Raw genomic sequence first — 23,352 nt, 5'->3', positions numbered from 1 at the left:
TCGATCAGCGGATGCAGCACGAAGGCAAGAAGGTGGCGTTGGTCCTTGATAACTGTACTGCACAACAGACTGCCCAGAAGCTGTCGCACGTTAAAATTTTTTTCCTGCCGCCGAACACGACGGCAGGCTTGCAGCGCATGGACGCAGGCGTGATTGCATGCTTCAAGGCATTATATCGCCGACGTGTGTTGAGCAGGCTTGCTCTTAACCTGGACATTGCTGTGCGTGAATGCCGACCCGCTCCAGACTAAGATTTCGCTTCTGATGGCTGTCCAATTCATTTTTGGAGCATGGGCAGAAGTCAGCTCCTCCACCATCATGAATTGCTTCCGAAAAGCGGACTTTGCCGGGGATATCAGTGATGCGGAGTATCGCGAAGCTACTGCCGATGGAGCCATTACAGAACTTTGGTCTACGGTGCGTGGTGATGACGGCGACGCGGAGGGGCTTCAAGAATTCTTGCACGCCGACGATGCAGTCGCGACAAACGAAGAATTGACTGACGAGGCGATCGTTGCAGCAGTCACCGGCGCGGAAGACGATGACAGCAGCAACGACGAAGATGAACCGGAACCTGTACAAGTTGTGTCTCAACAGGAGGCCTCAAGAATAATCGATTCCCTGCGGGACTTCGCTCGGACATGTTTAACATTTGGATGCCCTCCAGAAAGACATCGGCAAGATTGCCGCGAAGCAGTCGAAACTCGCCGATTACGGGTTTGTTTCAGCAAAAAAGTGAGAAGTGCAAGCTATTTTGCCATCATTAAATGCTCTTAGGTATTCACGTTTTCTTTGTTTTTTTTGGGGGGGGGGGGGGGGGAGGACGCTAAGGGATTTTCAAGCTGAGAGGCAGCCGCGGCAACCTTCTCGTATTTTTTACAAGGCCCCTTTCGGGACCACCAAAACGATGCCTGGGCGGAGCTGGCATGTCACTTGCCGTCTGTTACCCCTCTTTGCAGTTGTTATGCTTCTTTTCGTGCAACCCGTTTATAACAATTATCGGTTATAACAATAAAATTTTCATGGCACTTGAACATTGTTATAAGTGGACTCGACTGTATTCCATATTTCGCGGGCTTTCCTTAAAAGGCGAAAAGAATGACCAGGCAGCACGTACAATGCCACAAAAAAATTGGATCGGTAGTTTATGAAAACCCCCTCTACAAAGTAATGCACTTGGCCCTAAAGTAATATTAAAAATTTTGCATCATTTGCCTTAGTTAAATAATTAAATTAAGCAGAATATAAGAAATACTCAAAGGAGCGCCACTTGACAGCAAACCATATGCTGTTGGTTTCATTCAGCTGCGGCTAACTACTTTTTAAAAATCCTTGGTTCAAGTTACGTGAAACACCCTGTATATACCTCTCAACCAATCTTGGAAAAGCCACAGGACTAGAATTGTGCATAGTTTTTCTTGTTAGCAGCCTTTAAACAGCATTTAAGGTGATGATGCTCGCATCTGGTGTTTGTCGTTCTGACGTAAATCTCAACACGCCACCTCCGAGATTTTTCAGTGTACCGTGGGTGCCTGGACTGGCTCGCATTGCTAAACGCCTGTAGCAACATCACTCACAAATACCAATCGGAATACCCACTTGTACGAGCATCTCAACAGTGAGCGGGCTTTTTGCAGCACGCTGGGCTGGCTACAGTATCTACGCTATGCAGCAGACGCAGCAACCCGCAACTGCTTGAGTACACGCTCACGCTCGTGTGCTCCAGTCTGGTCATGCTATGTGGTGCGGACCAGCTTTGTCCTGCACCAGTTTGACTGACAGATAGTAGCCAAATCCAGACTGAGCATTTTGAAGCAATATCAATAACAAACGTATGTTACATGTGGTCTGGGCTTATCCCTAACAAACGCCAACGTGACGCTTGTTAGGTCATACATCCTTTCCGGCGAGTGGTCATGGTGGTGTTTTTTTTTTCAGTTTGGCCTTAAAGACAGCTATTTTGTTACCTTTTTGCAACGCTTCCACTCATATTTCTAACGTCAAATGTTGCATGGAGGCTCCTCTATATCTACAGTACCTTCAACGAGGCTTTTATGTGGTCCAAAGTTTGTTGCAGTTGGTTTTTAATATTAAGGGACTTCCTCAGTAAAATCAATTTGACACAATACAAGCACCAAAATCATATCATATAACATTTCTGTTCAACTTATTGCACCATTTTCAGCTGCCTCGAGCAAGCGGCATCTGTTCATTGCAAATGGCATTGATTACAATAATAAAGCAATGTTTTTCATTACATTAAATTTACTGGTGGTCCAAAAAACCTTCGTTTCTTTTTATTTATAAATTGTAATCCCTTATCACAACACTTACTCCGTAGGACACTTAAAAGATGATAGTAGGTCCACCTGGACCAACATCACGCACACATGCATGTGACAGCTATCATGCATACATGCATGTGACTATCAAAGCATAGTGCCAAAGCATAGTTCAGTCACATGCAAGTGTGCATGATAACTGTCACATGCGTGTGACTGAACTATGCTTTGGCACTGCCCAAAAAGAATGCAATGGCTGTACTGTTTTTGACACATATTTTGTGTGCAATAAGTGCCAGTAATGTTTGTTGCATGCCACGTGTTACACATGAAGTCGCTTGCATTACTTTGGAAATATTTAATGCAATGTGTATTTAAGAGAAATGACATTATAGTCGAAGTTTCCATAGAAAGCATATACCGAAGTCTGTACAGTGCTGGATCGGAGCACGAGCCTTAAAAATAATGTGCATGGCTTTTATTGCCAATAATCCATGATCAACATTTGAGTTGCAGTAGCAATAACTTTGTCAAGTATGTCAGGCTACCTACATTTTTGCTGCATGTAGTTTAGAGCAGTGGCGATTTGCAACACTAAATATTGCCAATATTTACACTGAGCAAATGGCTTTATTTAAATTAAGTTTACTTATAGTCAACTGTAGTGAAGTTATTAGAAACAGCCAATGCTAGCGGCATTGCGAGCATGCACGTGTGTGAACGTACAATTACGATGAAAAGTATGGTGATATGTGCTGCACGAAATCAAATTGCACAATGCGCATGTCTGACCAATGCAGTCATGTCCGAATTCCAGACCGCCAAGGCGGCGCAAGAAAAAATTTAAAAATTTCCCTCAAATCGTGGTCTCTCCAAACTCCCTCTTGCAGCAACAGCAAATAAGGGGGCATTTGGGGGGTCTTACAGCTGAAATTATCAGGAAGCTTTGGACCTTGCTAGGCTCAAGTAGGGATTAAAAAAAAAGTTAAAAGATGTGTACCTGGCGGAAGAAGGTCAATGGCACTTGACCCATTGCGTGGCAATCACCTATGTTGGCTCGAATCACTTCAGTGAAATTGAACTTCTTGCCCTAGAAAAAAAAAAAAGCCTTGCAGTAGACACAAAAACACTTAAATATGCTTATGGGTGCTAATCCGCTGGTTCACACGGTCATGTTTTAATATGATGTGCCCTGCGGCGCTCAATCAGTGTCATAACAAGCCGCGGGGAACTTCATAAAACTGAGAAATCTTCCATATCGATCTTCACCGAGATTACGCCAAGCACAAAGTTCACAGACCGTAGACGACTCGACACGCCCGCGCAATCACAACCGCGTAATGCCGTTAATCACTTCTCTTTATCTGCTTTGCACTTCGCGGAAGACGGCCTCGCCATGGCCGCTGAAGCGAGCACGTATTGTTTAACGGACACTGCTTTTCCAAAAAATTAGAACACATGTATTCCGTTGCTCGCGACTACTGCTACACGAAGATGGACATCTAAAAAAGACTCAAACAAAAAAATTCTTTGGGTCACGTGCAGCCATACACGGAGACTGACACAGCCGGAGATCGAACACATTCCGTGTATCCGTCCGTGCGATTGCATGTAACCACTAAATTCCTCTACTGCGCCACTTTTCAAGTAATCGGTACTTGAAATTTCGCGGGCATGGAAGTATCAATCGCGTAGCCTCCTGTAAGCGTGTGTAGTCGCTTCCAAAACAGACACGGGCCGCCGCAGTATGACGTATACGCGAAGTGTGGTGAACGGAAATGCACCGTACTCACTGCTTTGAGCTCCTTTTCGATTTCTCCTGCTCGTATAACGATGGGACCGCGAACGGCATACTCCATGGTTATGAGGTGAGGGTTCATGTTGTCAAGAGTTACTGTTTTTCCAGCCATCGTTGATGCGGCACGACCAACAGCTGCTCCAATACAGAACTTGTGAGCTTTCAGCGCTGCTACCTGCGGCCTGGAGTCACGTGACAACCGAGCCTCCGATAGGAGGCGAGCTTGCCGAAGAACTGCGCGCTTATGCATGCCTGTAGCACAGCACGCAGGCCTTTCCAGAATAAAAGCTGTTTTCCTAGCAAGCTTTGCAGTCTGTAAAGTATTGCCCACAGTTTCCTTTGAATGCACGCGCAGAATAAGAGTGACACAGAGATTAAAGTTCACGATCACGGTTGCAGTTTGATAACCGCGTCGACGCGCAAATAAAAATACCGTAGGTCAAAGCAGTTCCGCAGCAACTCTAAGCACGGGATATCAGCTGAACTATATTTAAACGTTGTATCCGTCACATGGTCGTTATTATGTTTTTATTAATGTAAAAAAAGTTTTTGGAGATTAATGTTTTTCTTAACATTTCTAATATGTCCTGAAACATCCAGATGAGGTTTTGCAACGTGACATGCGTATGGCTGCAGCGAACTAGTCAAATTTACCGCCAGAATTTCGACAGAAATCAACGAGAAGTTGTGATACCGGCTAGGTAGGCTGCTGTTTGATAGTAAAGAATTTCGCTGTTGTTGTTGTGTTGCTTTTTTTTTTCGCGCAAGACGCCGTTGCGCCTGAGCTGCGTCGACATTCTTAAGAAACAAAACTATGCCATCGACAAGTTTGTGTAAATATGCTTCAAACGGGGGCAGCGCGACGCAACGCAGTCAAAAGGAAGAGCTAGAAAAAAGAGACTACGCTGCCCCATTAAAATCAGGAGTCCGCAGCAACGCCTTTCAGTCATAGAGTTACTATGCTTTCAGTGGTTCCACAACAGCAGTAAAATTGAAACTATCAAAGGGGATCGATCGTGATTGACCCGAGAGCGTTCGGTTGGTTGGGGAGAACCATGTACTTGAAAAACTTGTTAATAAAACAAGCTGAAAATAAATATTTCATCCTGTCATAAATGCAATCGGGCAAGCAATACATACGCAACATGGAATGCATTTCTCAATGAAAGGTAAGGATGAAAGTTGAATGAAATAAGAGGTTCTTGGCAGTCATAATGATGACATGTAACTATCTCTCTTACCTTTGAAGTAAATATTTTATATCTGCAATGCAACAATTGACACCACATTGGTTCACTCATCATGACTAAACAAAAACATCCGTAGTAGTGTAGTAGTGATAGCTACAGTGTCGTCTGCTTCATTCCACTTTTATTGTTTTCAAGTTCCGGTTTCTCAAGTACAAGACAACCTTGTGATTTACCAAAAGCATTCCGCTGCTAAGGTGACTAAAAGTGTTAGAATATGTATTAGATCTTGATACAGTGGGTTGCATTATGTAGATGTATTCTTTAACAATAATGAGATTTGTGTAAAATCAGCGCCTGGTAAAATGCAATGAGACTCCGCATAATAAAATAAAGATAACAATTTTGTAAACTTGTTTACCTAAAAAAAAAAACTCAAACCTTTATAATTGACTTCTTCTGTAGTCCATTTAAAGATGAAGACATCAAACCATCGGCTATGCTATAGCTATGCCATTGGTATCGGTATCATTTTGTCTAGTGTCTGGTTTCGGGATTTATGGTTGTTGCTGTTGCGATGTTATTGAGGAAGTTGAGGTTGTTTTACACGAATAAAGTAGTGATTAGTCGATAGAACATGTCTGTCAAAGAAGAAGAGTCTCTGTAAAACCTCACTGGGAGATTGCCTTTTGAAAAGGTGCCGAGTGGCATCTGTGCTGTAAAGGTAAGCGTCACCTTATGCATGCCCTAGGAATTCTGTTCAAGGATGCTGTCAGTTCATGTCAGAGTAGCTCGCCAGCTCGGCATCCGTAACTTACTGCGGCGTGTCTTTGTTTTCCTTTCAGTGAATTCTAAACCGAATGCGCGCAAGTCACCGTCCTTTGTTCTTGCTTGATATAGTGCTGTCCTAGTTGCGAATGCTTCTGTGATGCTTTCTGCTACTAAAAAGCGACGTGGGCATGGACAAAAACAAACAATTGTAATTATGCTTGCGTAGTATTTTGCTCCTGGTAGGTATAAGCTTGTGAATTGGACTGAGTAGCAAACTGCGGCGTGCAGATGCTGAAGTCGTCAGTGTCATCGGGAAAGACAAGCAAGATCATGGTTTGCGGACACAGAGGCTGCGGCAAGACTTCGGTGCTGGAGCAGCTGATATATAACCACCATCCCCTAAAGGCGGTGAGCCCAACTTTTGCCGTTTATTCGTTTAGAAATCGTAGATGGCGTTTTAGTGTATGCCAGTGCTGCCTGTCGTCACATTTTTAACGTTACGCTCCACGAATATAGTGAACTGCCACGAACCTGTGTCGGCTTTGCGCATGTAGGTCCTCCTCATCGATTGTAATTTAGCTGCGAAAGAGAGTTAAATTCTACGTGGTAATTTTTGCGCATGCGAAGAAGAAGGAATTATTGTGTACAAGTCGTTGCATGCGGTGTGTGTAATGGCTTGATGTACGTATTTAATTAAATTTTTGTCCTCTCATGTCTAAGTGACAAAGAGGAAAACATAGCAGTGACTGAGCTTTGCACTGCAGCAGAATAATTTCTTACTTCTTGATGAGCTCATTTTAAGTTTTCACTGTTACAAATTTGGGGAAGCCCATTTCTAAAGGGCAGATCACTCCTAAAACATCAGCTTCATTCCTGTCGCAGGCTGAATGTTATCATTACCTGATTTGTCTAATAGGATTATTGGTGCAGTTGGACTTGGTAACGTTGTCCAAACAGTCTTCTTATGATTCAATATTTCCAGTTAAATATTACTAGAAATGCACATGTACATACCGAATTAGTATTCCAAAGTTCGGTTTTTAACAACAACAAAACTACACTTTATAGGGTTTAATAGTACTTAAAAGATTACCCGTTAATTAATTAATCAATTACTTTTGCTAATATACGTGAAAAGGGCATTGAGGACAACTCTATAGCATGTTACTTGAAAACAGAAGCTACCCACAAATGTGTGGATACAACATTTTTGGCAGCCACACTTTGCTTTCTTGGCCCATCTGAACCCAACCAGTTAATATGATTATTAAAAAGTAGGGGTGTGCAAATACTCAAAACTTTAGAATAATGACTCCAATATTGTTGTATTTAATTTGGTCCCCGAATTGAGTTGTCACTATTTCAATATCTGACTATATTTCTAAAAGTTGTCAAGGTTGCGATCTTGTACGCGTTCCAAAATAGAACGGAGGCGGTCCGTTCCACCGAGCCGCACACGATTGGTCAGTTTGAACCGTGACGAACGCCATGACGTCAATTGTGAAGTGATATCTGCTGTCAATCATTCCGTGTCGTCTGCTATCGGACGAACACAACGGAACGGACCGCCTATTTCACGACGTAAAGAACGGACCGCCTCCGTTCGATTTTCGAACGCGAACAAGATCGCACCCCAAATGCCCTATGTTGGTGGCTGCACACAATTAAATACGAAACTGAAGCAAGAATGGGATAACCAAAAACTAAGCACAAGTATCAGTACGTGCCCTGTGCCACCAATGTGGTGTACCAGTTTCTGCTGCAATGCGGCAGTGTTTACGTTGCCCAAACTGGTCAATGTATTAATGATAGACTGCGGCAGCGTTTCTGCTCCTTGGAGGGTCATAGTGGCGCCAATCTCCCCCTACATACTAGGGAATGCAAAGGTTGCTATCCCAAATTAAATCCAGCCGTCATTGTAGGACTGGGAGACTCTATAGACTTGAGCGAGAAATAATGGAAGCGGCACACATGCGCAAGCTTAGACTAGACATGTGTGTAAATGAGCCTTCGGTGGCTCTCCTAGGTAAAGAAACCCGGTTTTTGATTAACCTGTGATAGCTGATTTTTTTGCCCCTTGGCACTTTCCAGTCATATAGGGTGCTTTCTACCACATGTTTCATTTTGTTCATCAGTATGTCAAGGCACGCTGCGCGCAGATGCGACATTTTGCTGCTCTGTGTTTCATGGTAATAAACTGCAGTTGCTAGTTACCGCTCATCCTGTCTTGTCATGTCCGATCTGAAGTCGCGGTTCTTTTCCTCTAAAAAGTGTGATAACTTTCATCCCATCCATAGTGGACATGACTACTAGAGCACACTTTGTCGCTCATGCAGCCAGACTTTTCTGGCAAAACCACATATAATCGCAATAAATTTTTTTTTTAATCATAGAATTTGGCAGTCGGTATTGACTCGTACTGTTTACAGATTTAGCACTTGTGTCCTCTTATCAGATTAACTCTTTGAGACACTGTGTACACAATTGTGTACATTGTGAACTTGCATGTTTTTTTCCAAGCATTTTACAGATGCTGCCAGCTTCACATTTCCAGTCCAATTCCCCACTCTTTGTTTTGCAACTAGGGAGTTTTCCTGCATTATATATTGAATGCAGATAAAACGAATTTACAAAGTATTCCACATCGCAGCACACAGTTTGGCCTCACCAGATAAGCAATCTTTCTTAATTTTTTCTGCATTCCTGGCATTGTCTCCACAGCTTTAAAAAAATTGCCAGCTGATATAACAATCATGAATGTCTCAAAATCAAAAACAGCACCTGCATACAGCGAGTGTCATCTCAGTGCCGGAATTTGTGTATGGTCACAAACGTGTGCAAAGCGTTATCGTAGATGTATTTGGAACGCTTTAAGCGAAACCACGCACAGCATGGAGCAGTGCTCGATTCAGCTAGCTAGTGAACTGCTCGTATATTGCTGCAGAGTTTGTGGCACTGTCTTCTTCATTTTATAAGAAGAAACTGAACGATACGAAAAAGCAATGTGCGGACGAGCTCCTAGAGAAAATGCATCGAGAAACATCTCGGACGTTAACTCAAGAGGAGACACTCCTCGAAACTTTTTTGTTTTTACTACTTGCATTAAAGGTTGCAAAATTCAGTCAAGTATAGATTTTGCTATGTAGACTTCAAATATGACACTACTTTTTGTGTAGCTGTTATAGTTTTAGAGTTATGTGATTTACAATGGCAAAATATAGTCATCTTTATGGCCACTTTTTTATGTAATAAATTTTCACAAAAAGCATCGAGCTTTAGCTTGTTTACGTCTTTGTAGATCGTAAAGTGCCCATATCTAGCCAAACAGTGTGTACAATTACTGAAATTATGCAAAAAAGTTTGAACATTTCAACTAATTTTTTTCTCTATTCTCTGAAATATAACCATGTACTTTCGCAACTTACTGCTTGGAAATATTGCAATTTCAAATAGGTATTAGCACTACATACCTTCAAGAGTATGTATGCCAAATTTCGTTAGTATATGGCAATTCAAGTGTACACGGTTATTTTCATGTGATTGTGAAAGAAATTAGTTGAAGTGTCCTAATCTTTTTTATAGTTCCAGTAATTGTACACGCTGTTTGAATAGATATCATCACTTTGCGGTTTACAAAGAGCTAAATAAGCTACAGCACAAAGCGTTTTGCGAAAATTTATTGCACAGTAAAGTGGCCGCAAAATCACTCATTTGCCATTCTGTAGGACTTAACTCAAGAACTATAGCAGCTACACAGAAGCTAATGACATATTTGAAATCTACTTGAAATGCTTTATGAGTGGGTGGATTTTCAAATCTTTAGTACAAATATTTAAAAAAAAAATTTCGAGGAGCGTCTCCTCTCAAGTGACGAGACAAGGATGATGTTGCCCGAGTTAAGTTAATCAGTTCCATTTGCATTGAAGACGCAGATGAACAGAATGTGCAAGACTTATCACTCACAGGGCCTCTGGTACTGCGAAAAATTCTGAAAGAAAATTAAAAAAAAAAGAATTGCCTTTTCTCCCTCTCCTGTAACACCACCGTCACTGTAAGGATAGGCCTGAAATTCAGAGTAGCTTGTTTGAGCAAAGCTCCAGCTCGCTGTCCTTTGCCAGGCTAAATGGCCTTCCTGAATAAACGTCATTGTGTGCACCCATGTCCACTCTGTTGAGGATTTACTGGCTTTCGGTCTGTCTGGCCCAGGCCATAGTTGGCACCCATGGCCACACCCTGAGATGATCTGACTGTACAGCAGCAAACCATGAGAGGGGAACCTCCCAAGCAATTCCCTGCTAATTTTCTCAACTATACAGCGACGGACCACAAAAAGAAAATCTCACGTGAAATTCTCCACCAATTCTGAGGAGATGTCTGAACCACCTCTCGGGCTCAGTGAAATAACATGGTCTACGGGCAGCATACGGTGCTGTGAACATCTCAGCCAAATTGTGCTGTTGTACACGGTGCGTGGAGCTCACAAGCAGATCGGGAAGTCGTCTTTCTCTCAAATGCTCTCTTTTCAGCAGAAGGCCCTGCCCTCACTCTCTTATAGACGCACTATTTTGTCATTCCCTTATGTGGCTGCTATTGGCCGATAGTTGACATCAAGCTGTGGTTGGCTAACGGTGTAGATACGGCGGCTGCCACGGGGTGGCGCCACAAGTACACTGGCTAAGCGCACTGCAGCTCGCTGTGAGCAACTGCATTTGGATTATGTTTAGCGTGTCGTAGGCACCAGAAGTGGAAGTCGTGGCATCTACGTTAGCATCCAAAATTAAATTTGAATTGCGTGCTACAGTGACATTTAGAAGGTGGAGTGCTGTGGGCACACCCTACTGCACCGTAGCTTCCGCAGTGCAAGGCATTGAAGAAGGAATGGCAGCACAGCGGAGGCCATGTTTGATTGCCAATTACTCCGGTTCCCCTGAACGCATTGAAATACTTTTTGCAGCAAAGTATCACTTCAAATACCTTTTTCCACTTCGGTAAAAAGTGGTTAAAGGGACACTAAAGATTAATATTAAGTCAACGTGAACTGTTGAAATACCATCCCAGAAACTTTGAAACGCTTGTTTCATGCGAAAAAGAGACTTATTTTAAGAGAAAATGCATTCTGAAGCGTCCGCGTACCTCTAGCACAGCTCAAATCGCCCGCCCTCCGATCGAGGATTGGTGACATCATGGTCTCATAGTGACGATCCACCGTCGGTGAGTAGAACGGCACCCGCAGGCGGCACTACAGCTTTTCTGCGCAAAACACAAATGCGCGGCCAGAAACAGAGCCGACAGCAGCGCGAAAGTGGAACTATGATGGCCAGCAGAAGGGAAAGCGCTCAATGATAAGCTGGTTCTTTATTTTATGACGCCAACTTTGACGCTCGTTGCAGTGGATGTCCCTGACAACGACACATTGGCTCGCGGTGCTGGGCTCGACTTTAGCGATTTAAGCATTGATGAATGTGACCTGCTACTGAGGGCTCGCGCTGCTGGCGTCGTTGCATACTACTACGACAGCAACTGTATGTCATGGCTATACATATTCGCACATTTGTAGCTTTTCCTTCGTGAAAACCAAATGCCACACTCACTGCCCCGTCTTCGACCTGCAGTTGTTCTGGCGCTTCGGAGAATGCAGGCAAGACCGACGGAACAGCACTGCGTGAAAGCATTGCTTTGAAAGGCACTCCGCACGACTTCAGTAAGTCAGCGTTGAACTCGCAATCCTCTGGACGAAAGTGCAGCGAGCACACTATGCGATTTTTTTGCTCTTTGCCAACGCGCTGTGGCCGAGGTACGGCACTTAACCACTTCGAACTAAGAGGTTCACTCGTTGGCACACAGTGATAAGTAACGTTGAATTCGCCGCTGAAACTGCCCTTGGCCAAGCTCCGCGGACCGTTCGCGCATCCCACGACATCAAATGGACATGGCATTCTCACTGCTTGTTCCAAATGCAAGTTTCGCGAGCCAGCAGAACCAGCGCAGCACGACGAGATAATGAAACAACTGAGACTCCAAAGCACACGCGGCACAGAGTCGAGCGAAAACGAAACCTTTCGACCCTACTGAAGGGTAACGCTAAATGTTATTTTTTCTTAGAATCGACAAGTAGTATTTTCTTCCGTCTTATAACCTAATGAAATTATCTTTTTAATACGAGTAGTTTAGTATTAGGGACATAAATTATGATGAGGAGTGCCTTTGTCATCGGGCTAGTACCGGAATGTCGCTGGGGGGCCTCAAATTGTGTCATGCATTTACCTCAATTTCTCGGTTACTAAAGCTCTATTCGTGATTATATTGACACCTTAGACGTTCTAGAGCATTGCTTTATCACTTTAACTTGACTTCATAGTAACCTTTAGTGTCCCTTTAAGGTCTCCTTTAAGGCCGTTGGAGTCCTACTGTTACCAGAACCGCTCAAGACTTTTTGAGAGTCACTACCTTGTGCACTCATGTATACATTTCTTGTGTTTGTCAGCATGATGCCCATCTTCATCGTCGTCTTTTGATTGCTGCGGTGAAAACTCGCCTCACTCGGTCCTGGTTGTATCGCCACCAACACTGGGCTCAGTGCACAGCCCAAAAGCCTCTTGAATGCGGATAACACCCAAATGCCACACATTTTTTGGAGGTACATGCCTGAGTCCATCATAAATTAATTTGTCAAGAAGAACACATGCAGCATTCATACAGAACATGCAGATATGAACATGACTTCCAGAGAATGGAAGGAGAACAAAACCAGAAGTTCACGATCGTGCCAGAAGCAGTACCAGCTCAGAGCTGTCTAACCATAAATTAGAAGGCTGCAGAGGCTTATCAAAAATATGCCACTGTACCTAATAAAATACCACAACTGCTTTTAGTTTCCATGCCGGAGACCCATTGCTGAATTTTGTGATGACCATGACGCTTTTTACACAATTGTGCACATACCATATTTTTCTGCATATAACGCACTTCCGCATGTAACCCACACCCCCAATTACAACTCCTTCAGAATAAGAAAAAAATCTGTGTGTATAAAGGACAGAAATAGCTTTGTACAACAATTCTCAAATCTTTGTCAACACAGTATCCATTCGCAGATGCATGACTCATTCACACCGTATCTTTGTGCTCTGTTCCCCACCTGTTCGGTGATGCTGATAATATCCACTAAAGGACTGTCACCAAGCGCAACTTATTGTAATCCGGGTTCTGGTTCACTGGCACTTCTTGCACTATTCGTTAACTATTAACAAAATGCAAAATGGCAATCAAACAACAGAGAATGGGTGTCCATGTAAAAGCAGGAAATGTAGCTTCAACATGCGAGAGAGAAGTTCTCTAGGAGGTAATGAAACTGGAATAATGAAAATGGCAGAGAACTTTGGTGCCTCAAAGTGTGGACCTTGAAGTGTGGCTTCACGGCAGCATTCGTCGAACTGTCGTGAAGCCACATCTCGAGACTAAATGCGCATATAACCCGCACCTTGATTTTAATGTAAGGCTTTTTGAATTTTTGGTGCAGTTATAAGCACAAAAGTATAGTACCTGTAAAAAAATACACAATGGTAGTTTATTGTTTGCCACTGACCTATTTAGATTCACTGAGGCCTACTTAAGTGGCCTATTCTGAAAAATGTCTTTTTTTTTCATTCAACAGTCACTCAATTTTTCATTAGAACTCTTCTAATGATAAAATAATGTCAGAGGTGAAATAACTTGCTTCAAGCAACTTTATACAGGCAAGTCCCCGAAACAGGTGACATTGGCAACAACTAAGTCAGTGAAAAAGTAACCAAGATCTAAAACCTGTGTTGCTTGCCAGCCTCTACTGTTCGAGTTTGCTGCTGCTTGTGTGCGGTGCCTAAAGGTAAATCATCATTAATGAAGTGCTTATGTATCGCACAGTAGGGATGTGCTCAGTGCAAGCTTTAAACATGCCCTGAAACACTTTTTGAACGCAGTAAAACAATGTTGCCGATCTGTTAACAAGGCTTGTGTGAACATGTGAGCCAAATATTATTGCACTGCATGCAGCAGAGAACTTACAGTTTCATGTCAAAAGCAGTAAACAGTCGCTTGCTCTCACATTCATAATGTTGTCATCGAAGGCAGCTGGTCCACCGATGCTGTTGGCCAATTTCATAATCGCGAGAACATTCTCAGTAATACATAATTGCTAATTTTGATTTAAGTTAATTAAAAATATATGTCTGCAATTTCAGAAAAATAATTTCATCTTTGTACTGCGCACAGCTGCGTCTGCCGCACGGGGCATCTAAGATGGCGTGCGGCATAGTGGGCTCTACTGCGGCCAGCAGGGGGTGCTGCAATGAGCCCTTTCGCTGCCGCGACATTCAGCTTTTGGCCAGCACTTTGCTCTCTTGGCTTCTCCACTGTGTAGCTTCCAGTGCACTTGAGGAGACGAAAAGAGAGAGAAAGCCGGGTATCAGTGCGATAACTCCACCTATACTTGAAGGATTCGAAATATTTTTGCTGCATGAGATTCGTTAGACAACGTCCTTTAGTGGTGAGGCCATTCTATGATTACTTAGATAAAGTGTTTCAGAGCCCCTTTAAAGAAAAATGAATGCTATTCTGCTCTTCCCACTTCCCCCCTCCCTGCCCTCAATGTCATGTTTGCGGGATTTTTACTAATTTTAATGTATCCACGTTTGCAGATATGTAATTGTGATTGAAAGATTAGTTGTATGTAGTTGATCACTCATCCAGCTGTATTATTTGAGGACATTATGACTCGGAGGAAGAAAGTACCACAGAAACAGTACAGGTATACCAAAATCGGCATGCAATAAATTTAAATTGATTACTATCGCAAAGAATATGAACTGAAATTACAGGTTTTCTGCACGCATGACTAAATAAAAGCCTGTTAGTAGTGTGCTTAACTTTTGATGAACGCTTTAGAGATTCGTGCAGTTTTTTTTTTTTTGAGCTTCATCATATTTTAAAATTTTCACAGAGCATTTAGTGCTATTGTGTCTGTCCAGGAGATTCACCTGAGCAGGCAGACATTATTTGCACAACATATTGCTGTGTCCAGGCAGTCAATTAAGATTCACTAACTTTCTGATTATTCACTTTAGGACATGTTGCAATTGCAAATGAAACTATGCAATAGTGAAATTATCACTCCTTAGCAGAAATGCTAAGCGTAGCACCATTTAGAAGATGCCTTCCTCAAAATATGTTCAAAAATTGCATTGGTGGTTCAGTTAAAATTGTCTTGAACTGCTAGAAAGACAATCTTGAAAGTCTTGGAATGCCAGTGTACTTTGTAGCACATTTAACTTTTTCACTATTCAAATTATTCTTCGATCATTGATTTCAGCTTGTTAAAAACTGTTACTTAGATACATAAGGTTATCTATTTGTTAGCCTGGGAAAAGGGCTTTCAGAATAAGTTTTGGTTTGAGCTTGTCCAGCAGCTGCTGGTGCTCAACAGTGGAGGTTGGAAATGCCTTCCCACTCAACTACCAGTACCATAACTTCAAAACCAACCCAAGAAGATGTAAAAGCAGGGAAACTGCAAGCTACACTCTCTGGAGCACAACATTGGAACAGAAAACAAACATTTTCTTGCAGAAATGGAGTTTACCGTTGCCTCACAGTCTAGAAACTTCACAGCATGGTACCAAAATAACAATTGTGTGCTTAAAGCTTTTTCAGAAAAGTGTTCTTGAACCATCTATCTGTGAAGTTGACAGTTGTAAACAAAAAGATATGAAATTTGGATTTTGGGTCATGTGAGGTAAACTGTTTCAGAATGTTGGTGCTGCGTTATGCCAGACTGCTAGCCTAGGGCTATAGTATCTTGAGCACGCACTGATATCGTACTTTATTCGCTGACATAGCCCACCCATCATGTACGTAATTTATCTATTCCAAGAATGTTTCACAAGAAGCCCGTAATATCAACCATTAGTGAAAATATGTGTACGCTGGTGAGAGAAATCTTAATGATAGGTGTGGAGGTGAGCTGAACAAAAGGTTCTTCAAAAAGCTGCACCAGGAGTTTTTCATGTTGCTCCGCAATTTTCTCATTCACACTTTTCATCTAATTATAACATTTGAGAAGTTGATTAATTAATATTAATTATGTAATTAGGGGGAATGCAAAAGATAATCTGAGTATCTCCAAGCAACAGCAAACAACATTACCTTGGTTCTGTTCAGCTATGTGGCATTCACACATTTTTAAGTCTTGGTGCATGATAGTTGGGACGCCCTGTATATACACTGTGAAAAAAGAGAGGAGGGAAAAAAGTTTCTTATTCACAGGTGCTGAGTTTTCAAAAGAGAAAACAAAAGTAAAGGTAATTGATGGTGTTTTGCATCCCAAAGCCACAGTTAGCAGTAAGGGACACACCGTGGCGGTGGCTACAGACTACGTCCATGCAGATCTAAGCACTCAGAAGCACGGAAAGACAGAGGCACAAGAAATGAGGAGTGGACAAGAAATGGGCAGTGCCTGCCATGTCCATTTCATGCCGGATGTACTGCACATAAACTGACTCATGCAAAACTGCTAACTCCCAAGTATGAGCCATAGTCGTCATAGCAGCTTGTGCCATTTTCCTCAAATATGGGTGCTGCTTTCCTAGACCATTCCTGGCTTTTTGCAGTTCTCCTGGGAGGGTGTAGGGATGTGTTGACGCTGTTTGGCATATATGAGGGGTGATCACAAAAGTTTGCAACTTGTTTATTAAGGAAACTGCTAGGGGTGTAAACTATATATATATATATATATATATATATATATATATATATATATATATATATATATATATATATATATATATATATATATATATATATATATATATATATATATATATTGTGACGAAGAAGATCGGCAGGCTGAAAAGCCCCGTTGCCATCGCGTGGCACGTACCCAGTTCATTCGCTGGCTGCGCCCTACCTGCTGGTGCTGAGTTTGTCGCTGCTGCTCTACGAGCCGAATAAACCCCCCCTTTACAATTGGTGGAGGTGCTGGGTACAACCAGAATTCTGGAACTTCGTAATCGGACACTGCAGCCCGTCTTCATAATGCCAGAAGAAGGACCACCACAACCACAACTCGCTGCCCCGGTGACTACCGTGGTCTGCCCCGGCCCGTTGCGGCAACATGACCCACCCATCTTCAGTGGTACCGAAGACCATGACGTCGAAGACTGTCTCGCTGACTACGACCGGGTGAGCATCCACAACCACTGGGACGACACCAAAAACTTAATTACGTGTTGTTTTATTTGAGTGGTGTTGCCAGCGTGTGGCACCGCAACCACGAACGTGATCTGACGACGTGGACGGCCTTCAAGACTAACGTGACAGAGGTATTTGGGCACCCCGCGGTTCGCAAGCTTCGCGTCTAGCACTGTTTGCGTGACCGTGTGCAACAGTGCGGGGAGACATTTACGAGCTATATAGAAGATGTTGTTGAACTCTGCAATCACGTTGACATCGCAATGCCTGATGCCGAGAAGATCGCCATATCTTAAAAGGCATTGAAGACGACGCCTTCCAGATGCTGTTGGCGAAAAATCCCGCGACAGTCGCTGAACTCGTCAGTCTGTGTCAAAGCTTTGACGAACTGCGCAAACAACGCGTAGCCACCCGCCAATCTACACCTCAGGCCACTTCAATGTCGAGCTTGGCTGCTGCCTCGGATAACACTTCGCTGCTGCTACAGATCAAGGAGTTCGTCCGTGAAGAAGTGGCTCGTTAGCTTTCCTTGATTCCACTTGCACACGGCCAGCCAAGTACTCCCTTGGCACCCGCTCTCCAATCTGTCATCAAGGAGCAGGTAGCCGACCACATTTCGCCTTCTCTTCAACAGGCTCCGACGGCCGCTCCCCTGATGTACGCCGAAGTCGCGATGAGGCCTGCGCCACAGACCTATGGCCCCCTTCGCCCACCTTTGCACCCACCCGTATCCCGTCCAGTCCGTCCACTGGTGAACTATACATGACCTCAAGACCATTGGCGCACGGAAGACAACCGTCCGATTTATTTTTATTGTGGCCGTGCTGGACACGTGGCACGTCACTGTCGCCTGCTTACACCGAACGTCCCGAACAATGTGCGTCCGTATGCGTCACGTTTCCAACAACGCCGCAACTATTTGGACACCTTTGAATCTCCTTCTGCCAGTGAACTACGTGGTCGAACCCGTATCGCCATCTTCCGATCTGCGTCGTCGGGGGCGAGAGACTGTGCACATTGACCGGCTGAAGCAGTATTATGATCCGCCCACCTCCTCCTAGGTCGCCAGGATGGCTACTCTTCAATTCCGGGGGTGATTGTGATGAAGATCGGCAGGCTGAAAAGCCCCGTTGCCATCGCGTGGCACGTACCCAGTTCGTTCGCTGGCTGCGCCCTACCTGCTGGTGCTGAGTTTGTCGCTGCTGCTCTACGGGCCGAATAAACCCCCCCTTTACAATATATATATATATTATTTTCAACATAAGCCATCATAAACTGACTAAATATAGATAGACTACTTGCATCAAAACCTTGTGTGGCTTGACACATGTATTCAACATTTCCTTGTTTTATTTTTCATATTTATGAGTCCTTATTTTTAATGTCAAATGCCAGCAAGCTGTACCACTTGAGCATGGTATGCCGGGTGTTTCACATAACTTGAGTCAAGAATGTTAAAAAAGTTGGTAAAACACAGCTAGGTGAAACCAACAACATATTGTTTGCCATCATGTGGCGTTCTTTTTGCAATATTTTTCAGTCCCATACTTGTCATAATCGACAACCTGGTATTCATTTTTGTCAACACTAGCTGAGATACAGGAACATAGAAATACAAGTTGCAGCTGTTTCAAGAGCTAGCATTTCTCTATTGATGTGCTCATACATTGTCTTTTCCGCTGCTAACCATATATAAAGCTTTTCTTTTGGCTCTGCTTTGAAAATTTCTTCAGAAATAAGTGCAACCACAATATTGTCATACATGATTACATTGCAGCGGTGCAGCTAGTGTTGTGGTGTTAGAGCGGATGGAATAAGTCTTCGTAAGTGGCGAGGTCAGTCACATTTGACAGTAGATGGCCACCTTTGAGGGTCAGGGGAATGCGCTATCATCTACTTCATTTATACACTGGACTATACTACTCTTCGTCATTATATTCGCAGGACATTCAGCCAACAATTGAAGATATCTACTGTGCTTTAGTCGATAATGACCGAGGAGGGAAGGAGAAGGTGCAGTTTTTCGACTCCCGTGGTGTGGTAAGCAGCTCTCTTATGATGTGTGCTTTGACTTTGGACTACCGGTGTTCCCAATTCCTGACACAAGTATTCAATAATAATATCTTCAATTTTTGCATTAAAACATTGAATATTTTCTCATTTCTAAACATCAGAAGCCAACAAACAAAGACACAACACAAAGTGTCTTTGTTTGTTGGCTTGTATCTTTGTTTGTTGGCTTCTGATGATACGATTAATAAAAATCGGGCCCCTCGGTTAACCCCTTTTCTTCTTGTTCTCATTTCTAAACAGTTATATATAAAGCATATTCAGATATATTGTCTACTGAGCAGCCCATAAATGAGAAATAACTGAGCCCATCCTATCTGGTGCACCATCACAATTACCATAAAGAAATGCAGGAACAGCATGTCACCAGATGCATGTAATGTGCAGTGTTCTCGAATGAGCAAAGTGTAATAGTACAACAGCACCACACATCATATTAAAGGGGCGTGAATATGGTAGGATCATCCAATATTAAACTGCTTCATCTGAATGGAGAAATCGTAAGCTGCCTAAAGGCAACGCATTCATATTATTTGACTGGAAATTATTAAGCTGATGTACTCCATTTGTTAGCTCAGCAACTGGTGCCTCTGCGCAGTAACTGTGGCTCCCCTGCAGCAGAACTATTCCAAGTAGTCATTTACATCTGCATTTCACCCTGTAGACACTTATTAAGTATTGTACATCTCTTGTATTTTAATGTAAACGAATATCCGACAGTTTTAACATAAACGAATATCCGACATTTTAACATTAATGAATATCAGACAACCTTTAATTGTGAATTCTCTAATTGAATAACAATCAAATTACATGTACTATTTCATTAGAAATTTCGAATCTTCGCATACCCCTACTTTCGACACATCTTTTCCTGTCTTGGAACTAACATAGTTGCTAATCTCCCAGTTTACCTGTTCAGTGTGTGGATTTTCAACATTTCATATGGTCATGTGGCTCACATAAAATGTTTCCACAAATTCTAGAAACCTGTTGGTGAGTGCAGAAATAAAAGCCCTGGTGGCTTGCTCAAGCCTTATTACCATTGCTATCAATGTGCAATTGTAGTAGCACTGCACAGTGCACCAACATTTACTGCATTGTCAAGGAACTGGCCTTCGAAGTGGGGTGCTCTATGTGACTCATTTTCCCCTGTGGTGTCATTGAGAAACATCTCGATGATTGCATTACAGCAAGCTGTCTTTCTTTGCAATTGCATTTCAGCTCCTCTATTCTTTCTCTGCCGCATTAGACCTTTTTGTCATCAGTGATAGCTAACTGCCAAGAGCTGGAGCAGAGGTACCTGCAAATGTTTTTAAAGCAGTACATTGCAGAATTTTCATACATCAATTGAAGAAAGGCAAAGGCCTGTGTTCTGTACTGCTTGTTGGTGTAAGTGTCCCACATGGTGGGTAGAACAGTATTGTTCTTCATACTGTTTTGAAAAACCATGGGAATGGCCTTCACTAACAGGAGCAGCAGTGACAACAGGGGCAAGTTTTCTCATAACAGAACATAGATGTCATTCATACAGAGTGTCTCCTTATTGTATATTTATTGGAACTTTACATTCTTCATTGATGTGTGGTTTTCTATGCCCAACCCTTGTTCGCGAGATCTTCCAGATTTGCCAGCAGTATACCTGGCACGTATAAAAGTATTTTTGATAGTAGTTATTGTCAATAACACAGAGCAATTCTAACGCAAAGTAACTGGTCAATTACATTGCTGCGAGCTCATAGTAACCATCCGTAATGTATCAGTAGCAATCGCAGTTTAGAGCCTATTTCAATTTAATTTTTAAGTTTGTGCGAGCAATGAATCTGAAAGTGCAGCGCCTATTGATGTAGTCATCAGCATAGGTCCTATTTGTAAACACTATGATGTCACAAGTTTCAGCGATTGATTTCAGTGATGTGCAAGATCATTGGCTTGTCTCGCCCTTCGGAAGACGTTTCAGCACTGTTTGCATTGAATGTCTTGTGCTGACCACACACAAAGCACGCTTACATGCACACATGAAGCAGAACTTTCGAAGTTAATCAACAAGCGTAAGACAGCTGACATAAGGAAGTATAATATGGATAGAATTGAACATGCTCTCAGGAACGGAGGAAGCCTAAAAACAGTGAAGAAGAAACTAGGAATTGGCAAGAATCAGATGTATGCGTTGAGAGACAAAGCCGGCAATATCATTACTAATATGGATGAGATAGTACAAGTGGCTGAGGAGTTCTATAGAGATTTGTACAGTACCAGTGCCACCCACGAGGATAATGGAAGAGAAAGTAGTCTAGAGGAATTCGAAATCCCACAGGTAACGCCGGAAGAAGTAAAGAAAGCCTTGGGAGATATGCAAAGGGGGAAGGCAGCTGGGGAGGATCAGGTAACAGCAGATTTGTTGAAGGATGGTGGGCAGATTGTTCTAGAGAAACTGGCCACCCTGTATACGCAATGCCTCATAACGTCGAGCGTGCCGGAATCTTGGAAAAACGCTAACATAATCCTAATCCATAAGAAAGGGGACGCCAAAGACTTGAAAAATTATAGACCAATCAGCTTACTGTCCGTTGCCTACAAACTATTTACTAAGGTAATCGCAAATAGAATCAGGAACACCTTAGACGTCTGTCAAGCAAAGGACCAGGCAGGATTCCGTAAAGGCTACTCAACAATAGATCATATTCACACTATCAATCAGGTGATAGAGAAATGTGCGGATTATAACCAACCCTTATATATAGCTTTCATTGATTACGAGAAAGCATTTGATTCTGTCGAAACCTCAGCAGTCATGGAGGCATTACGGAATCAGGGTGTAGACGAGCCATATGTAAAAATACTGAAAAATATCTATAGCAGCTCCACAGCCACCATAGTCCTCCATAAAGAAAGCAACAAAATCCCAATAAAGAAAGGCGTCAGGCAGGGAGATACGATCTCTCCAATACTATTCACAGCCTGTTTACAGGAGGTATTCAGAGACCTGGATTGGGAAGAAATGGGGATAAAAGTAAATGGAGAATACCTTAGTAACTTGCGATTCGCTGATGATATTGCCTTGCTTAGTAACTCAGGGGACCAACTGCAATGCATGCTCACTGACCTGGAGAGGCAAAGTAGAAGAGTGGGTCTAAAAATTAATCTGCAGAAAACTAAAGTAATGTTTAACAGTCTCGGAAGAGAACAGCAGTTTACAATAGGCAGCGAGGCACTGGAAGTCGTAAGGGAATACATCTACTTAGGGCAGGTAGTGACTGCGGATCCGGATCATGAGACAGAAATAATCAGAAGAATAAGAATGGGCTGGGGTGCGTTTGGCAGGCATTCTCAGATCATGAACAGCAGGTTGCCATTATCCCTCAAGAGAAAACTGTATAATAGCTGTGTCTTACCAGTACTCACCTACGGGGCAGAAACCTGGAGGCTTACGAAAAGGGTTCTACTCAAATTGAGGACGACGCAACGAGCTATGGAAAGAAGAATGATAGGTGTAACGTTAAGGGATAAGAAAAGAGCAGATTGGGTGAGGGAACAAACGCGAGTTAATGACATCTTAGTTGAAATCAAGAAAAAGAAATGGGCATGGGCAGGACATGTAATGAGGAAAGAAGATAACCGATGGTCATTAAGGGTTACGGACTGGATTCCAAGGGAAGGGAAGCGTAGCAGGGGACGGCAGAAAGTTAGGTGGGCGGATGAGATTAAGAAGTTTGCAGGGACGGCATGGCCACAATTAGTACATGACCGGGGTTGTTGGAGAAATATGGGAGAGGCCTTTGCCCTGCAGTGGGCGTAACCATGCTGATGATGATGATGATGATGATGAAGCGTATGTGCAAACTTTTACAGAATGCCAAGTTACCGGTGCTGTGGCCAGCAGTCGCAAGTCTGGTGGTGACATCTTGTGACAATTTGTCCAACTACAATATATTCAAATCTTGTTTGTTTTGTGTTAGTGTTACTGTCCAAGGGAATTATCATAAATGTACAATATGTTAACGATTATGTTGCTACCGACACT

The 23,352-nt window shown here is 42.9% G+C and overlaps 2 protein-coding genes across 4 annotated transcripts in view; one reads left to right on the top strand and one right to left on the bottom strand.

The window, feature by feature from the left end:
* Positions 1-4,533, bottom strand: part of LOC135898048 (alanine aminotransferase 1) — a 52,817-nt gene extending 48,284 nt beyond the window's left edge. The window contains exons 1-2 of the mRNA XM_065426799.2: positions 4,076-4,533; positions 3,283-3,372 (exon numbers count right to left, since the gene is read on the bottom strand). Of these exons, the coding sequence (XP_065282871.1) occupies positions 3,283-3,372; positions 4,076-4,330 (345 nt within the window). The 5' untranslated portion in view covers positions 4,331-4,533. The remainder of the gene's footprint in view (positions 1-3,282; positions 3,373-4,075) is intronic.
* Positions 4,534-5,783: 1,250 nt separating this feature from the next.
* The window catches only part of kappaB-Ras (NFKB inhibitor interacting Ras like 1), a 70,350-nt gene continuing 52,781 nt past the window's right edge, over positions 5,784-23,352 (top strand). Inside the window, exons 1-4 of one of the 3 annotated variants that reach the window (XM_065426801.2) lie at positions 5,784-5,991; positions 6,113-6,246; positions 6,327-6,446; positions 19,203-19,298. In XM_065426801.2, the coding sequence (XP_065282873.1) occupies positions 6,196-6,246; positions 6,327-6,446; positions 19,203-19,298 (267 nt within the window). In that variant the 5' untranslated portion in view covers positions 5,784-5,991; positions 6,113-6,195. The remainder of the gene's footprint in view (positions 5,992-6,112; positions 6,247-6,326; positions 6,447-19,202; positions 19,299-23,352) is intronic. The other 2 variants (XM_065426800.2, XM_065426802.2) reach the window with 2 other exon arrangements.

This window comes from Dermacentor albipictus, chromosome 1 (genome assembly GCF_038994185.2).
Source record: "Dermacentor albipictus isolate Rhodes 1998 colony chromosome 1, USDA_Dalb.pri_finalv2, whole genome shotgun sequence".
NCBI classification, from domain to species: Eukaryota; Metazoa; Arthropoda; class Arachnida; order Ixodida; family Ixodidae; genus Dermacentor; species Dermacentor albipictus.
This window is presented reverse-complemented; position numbering and strand designations above follow the sequence as displayed.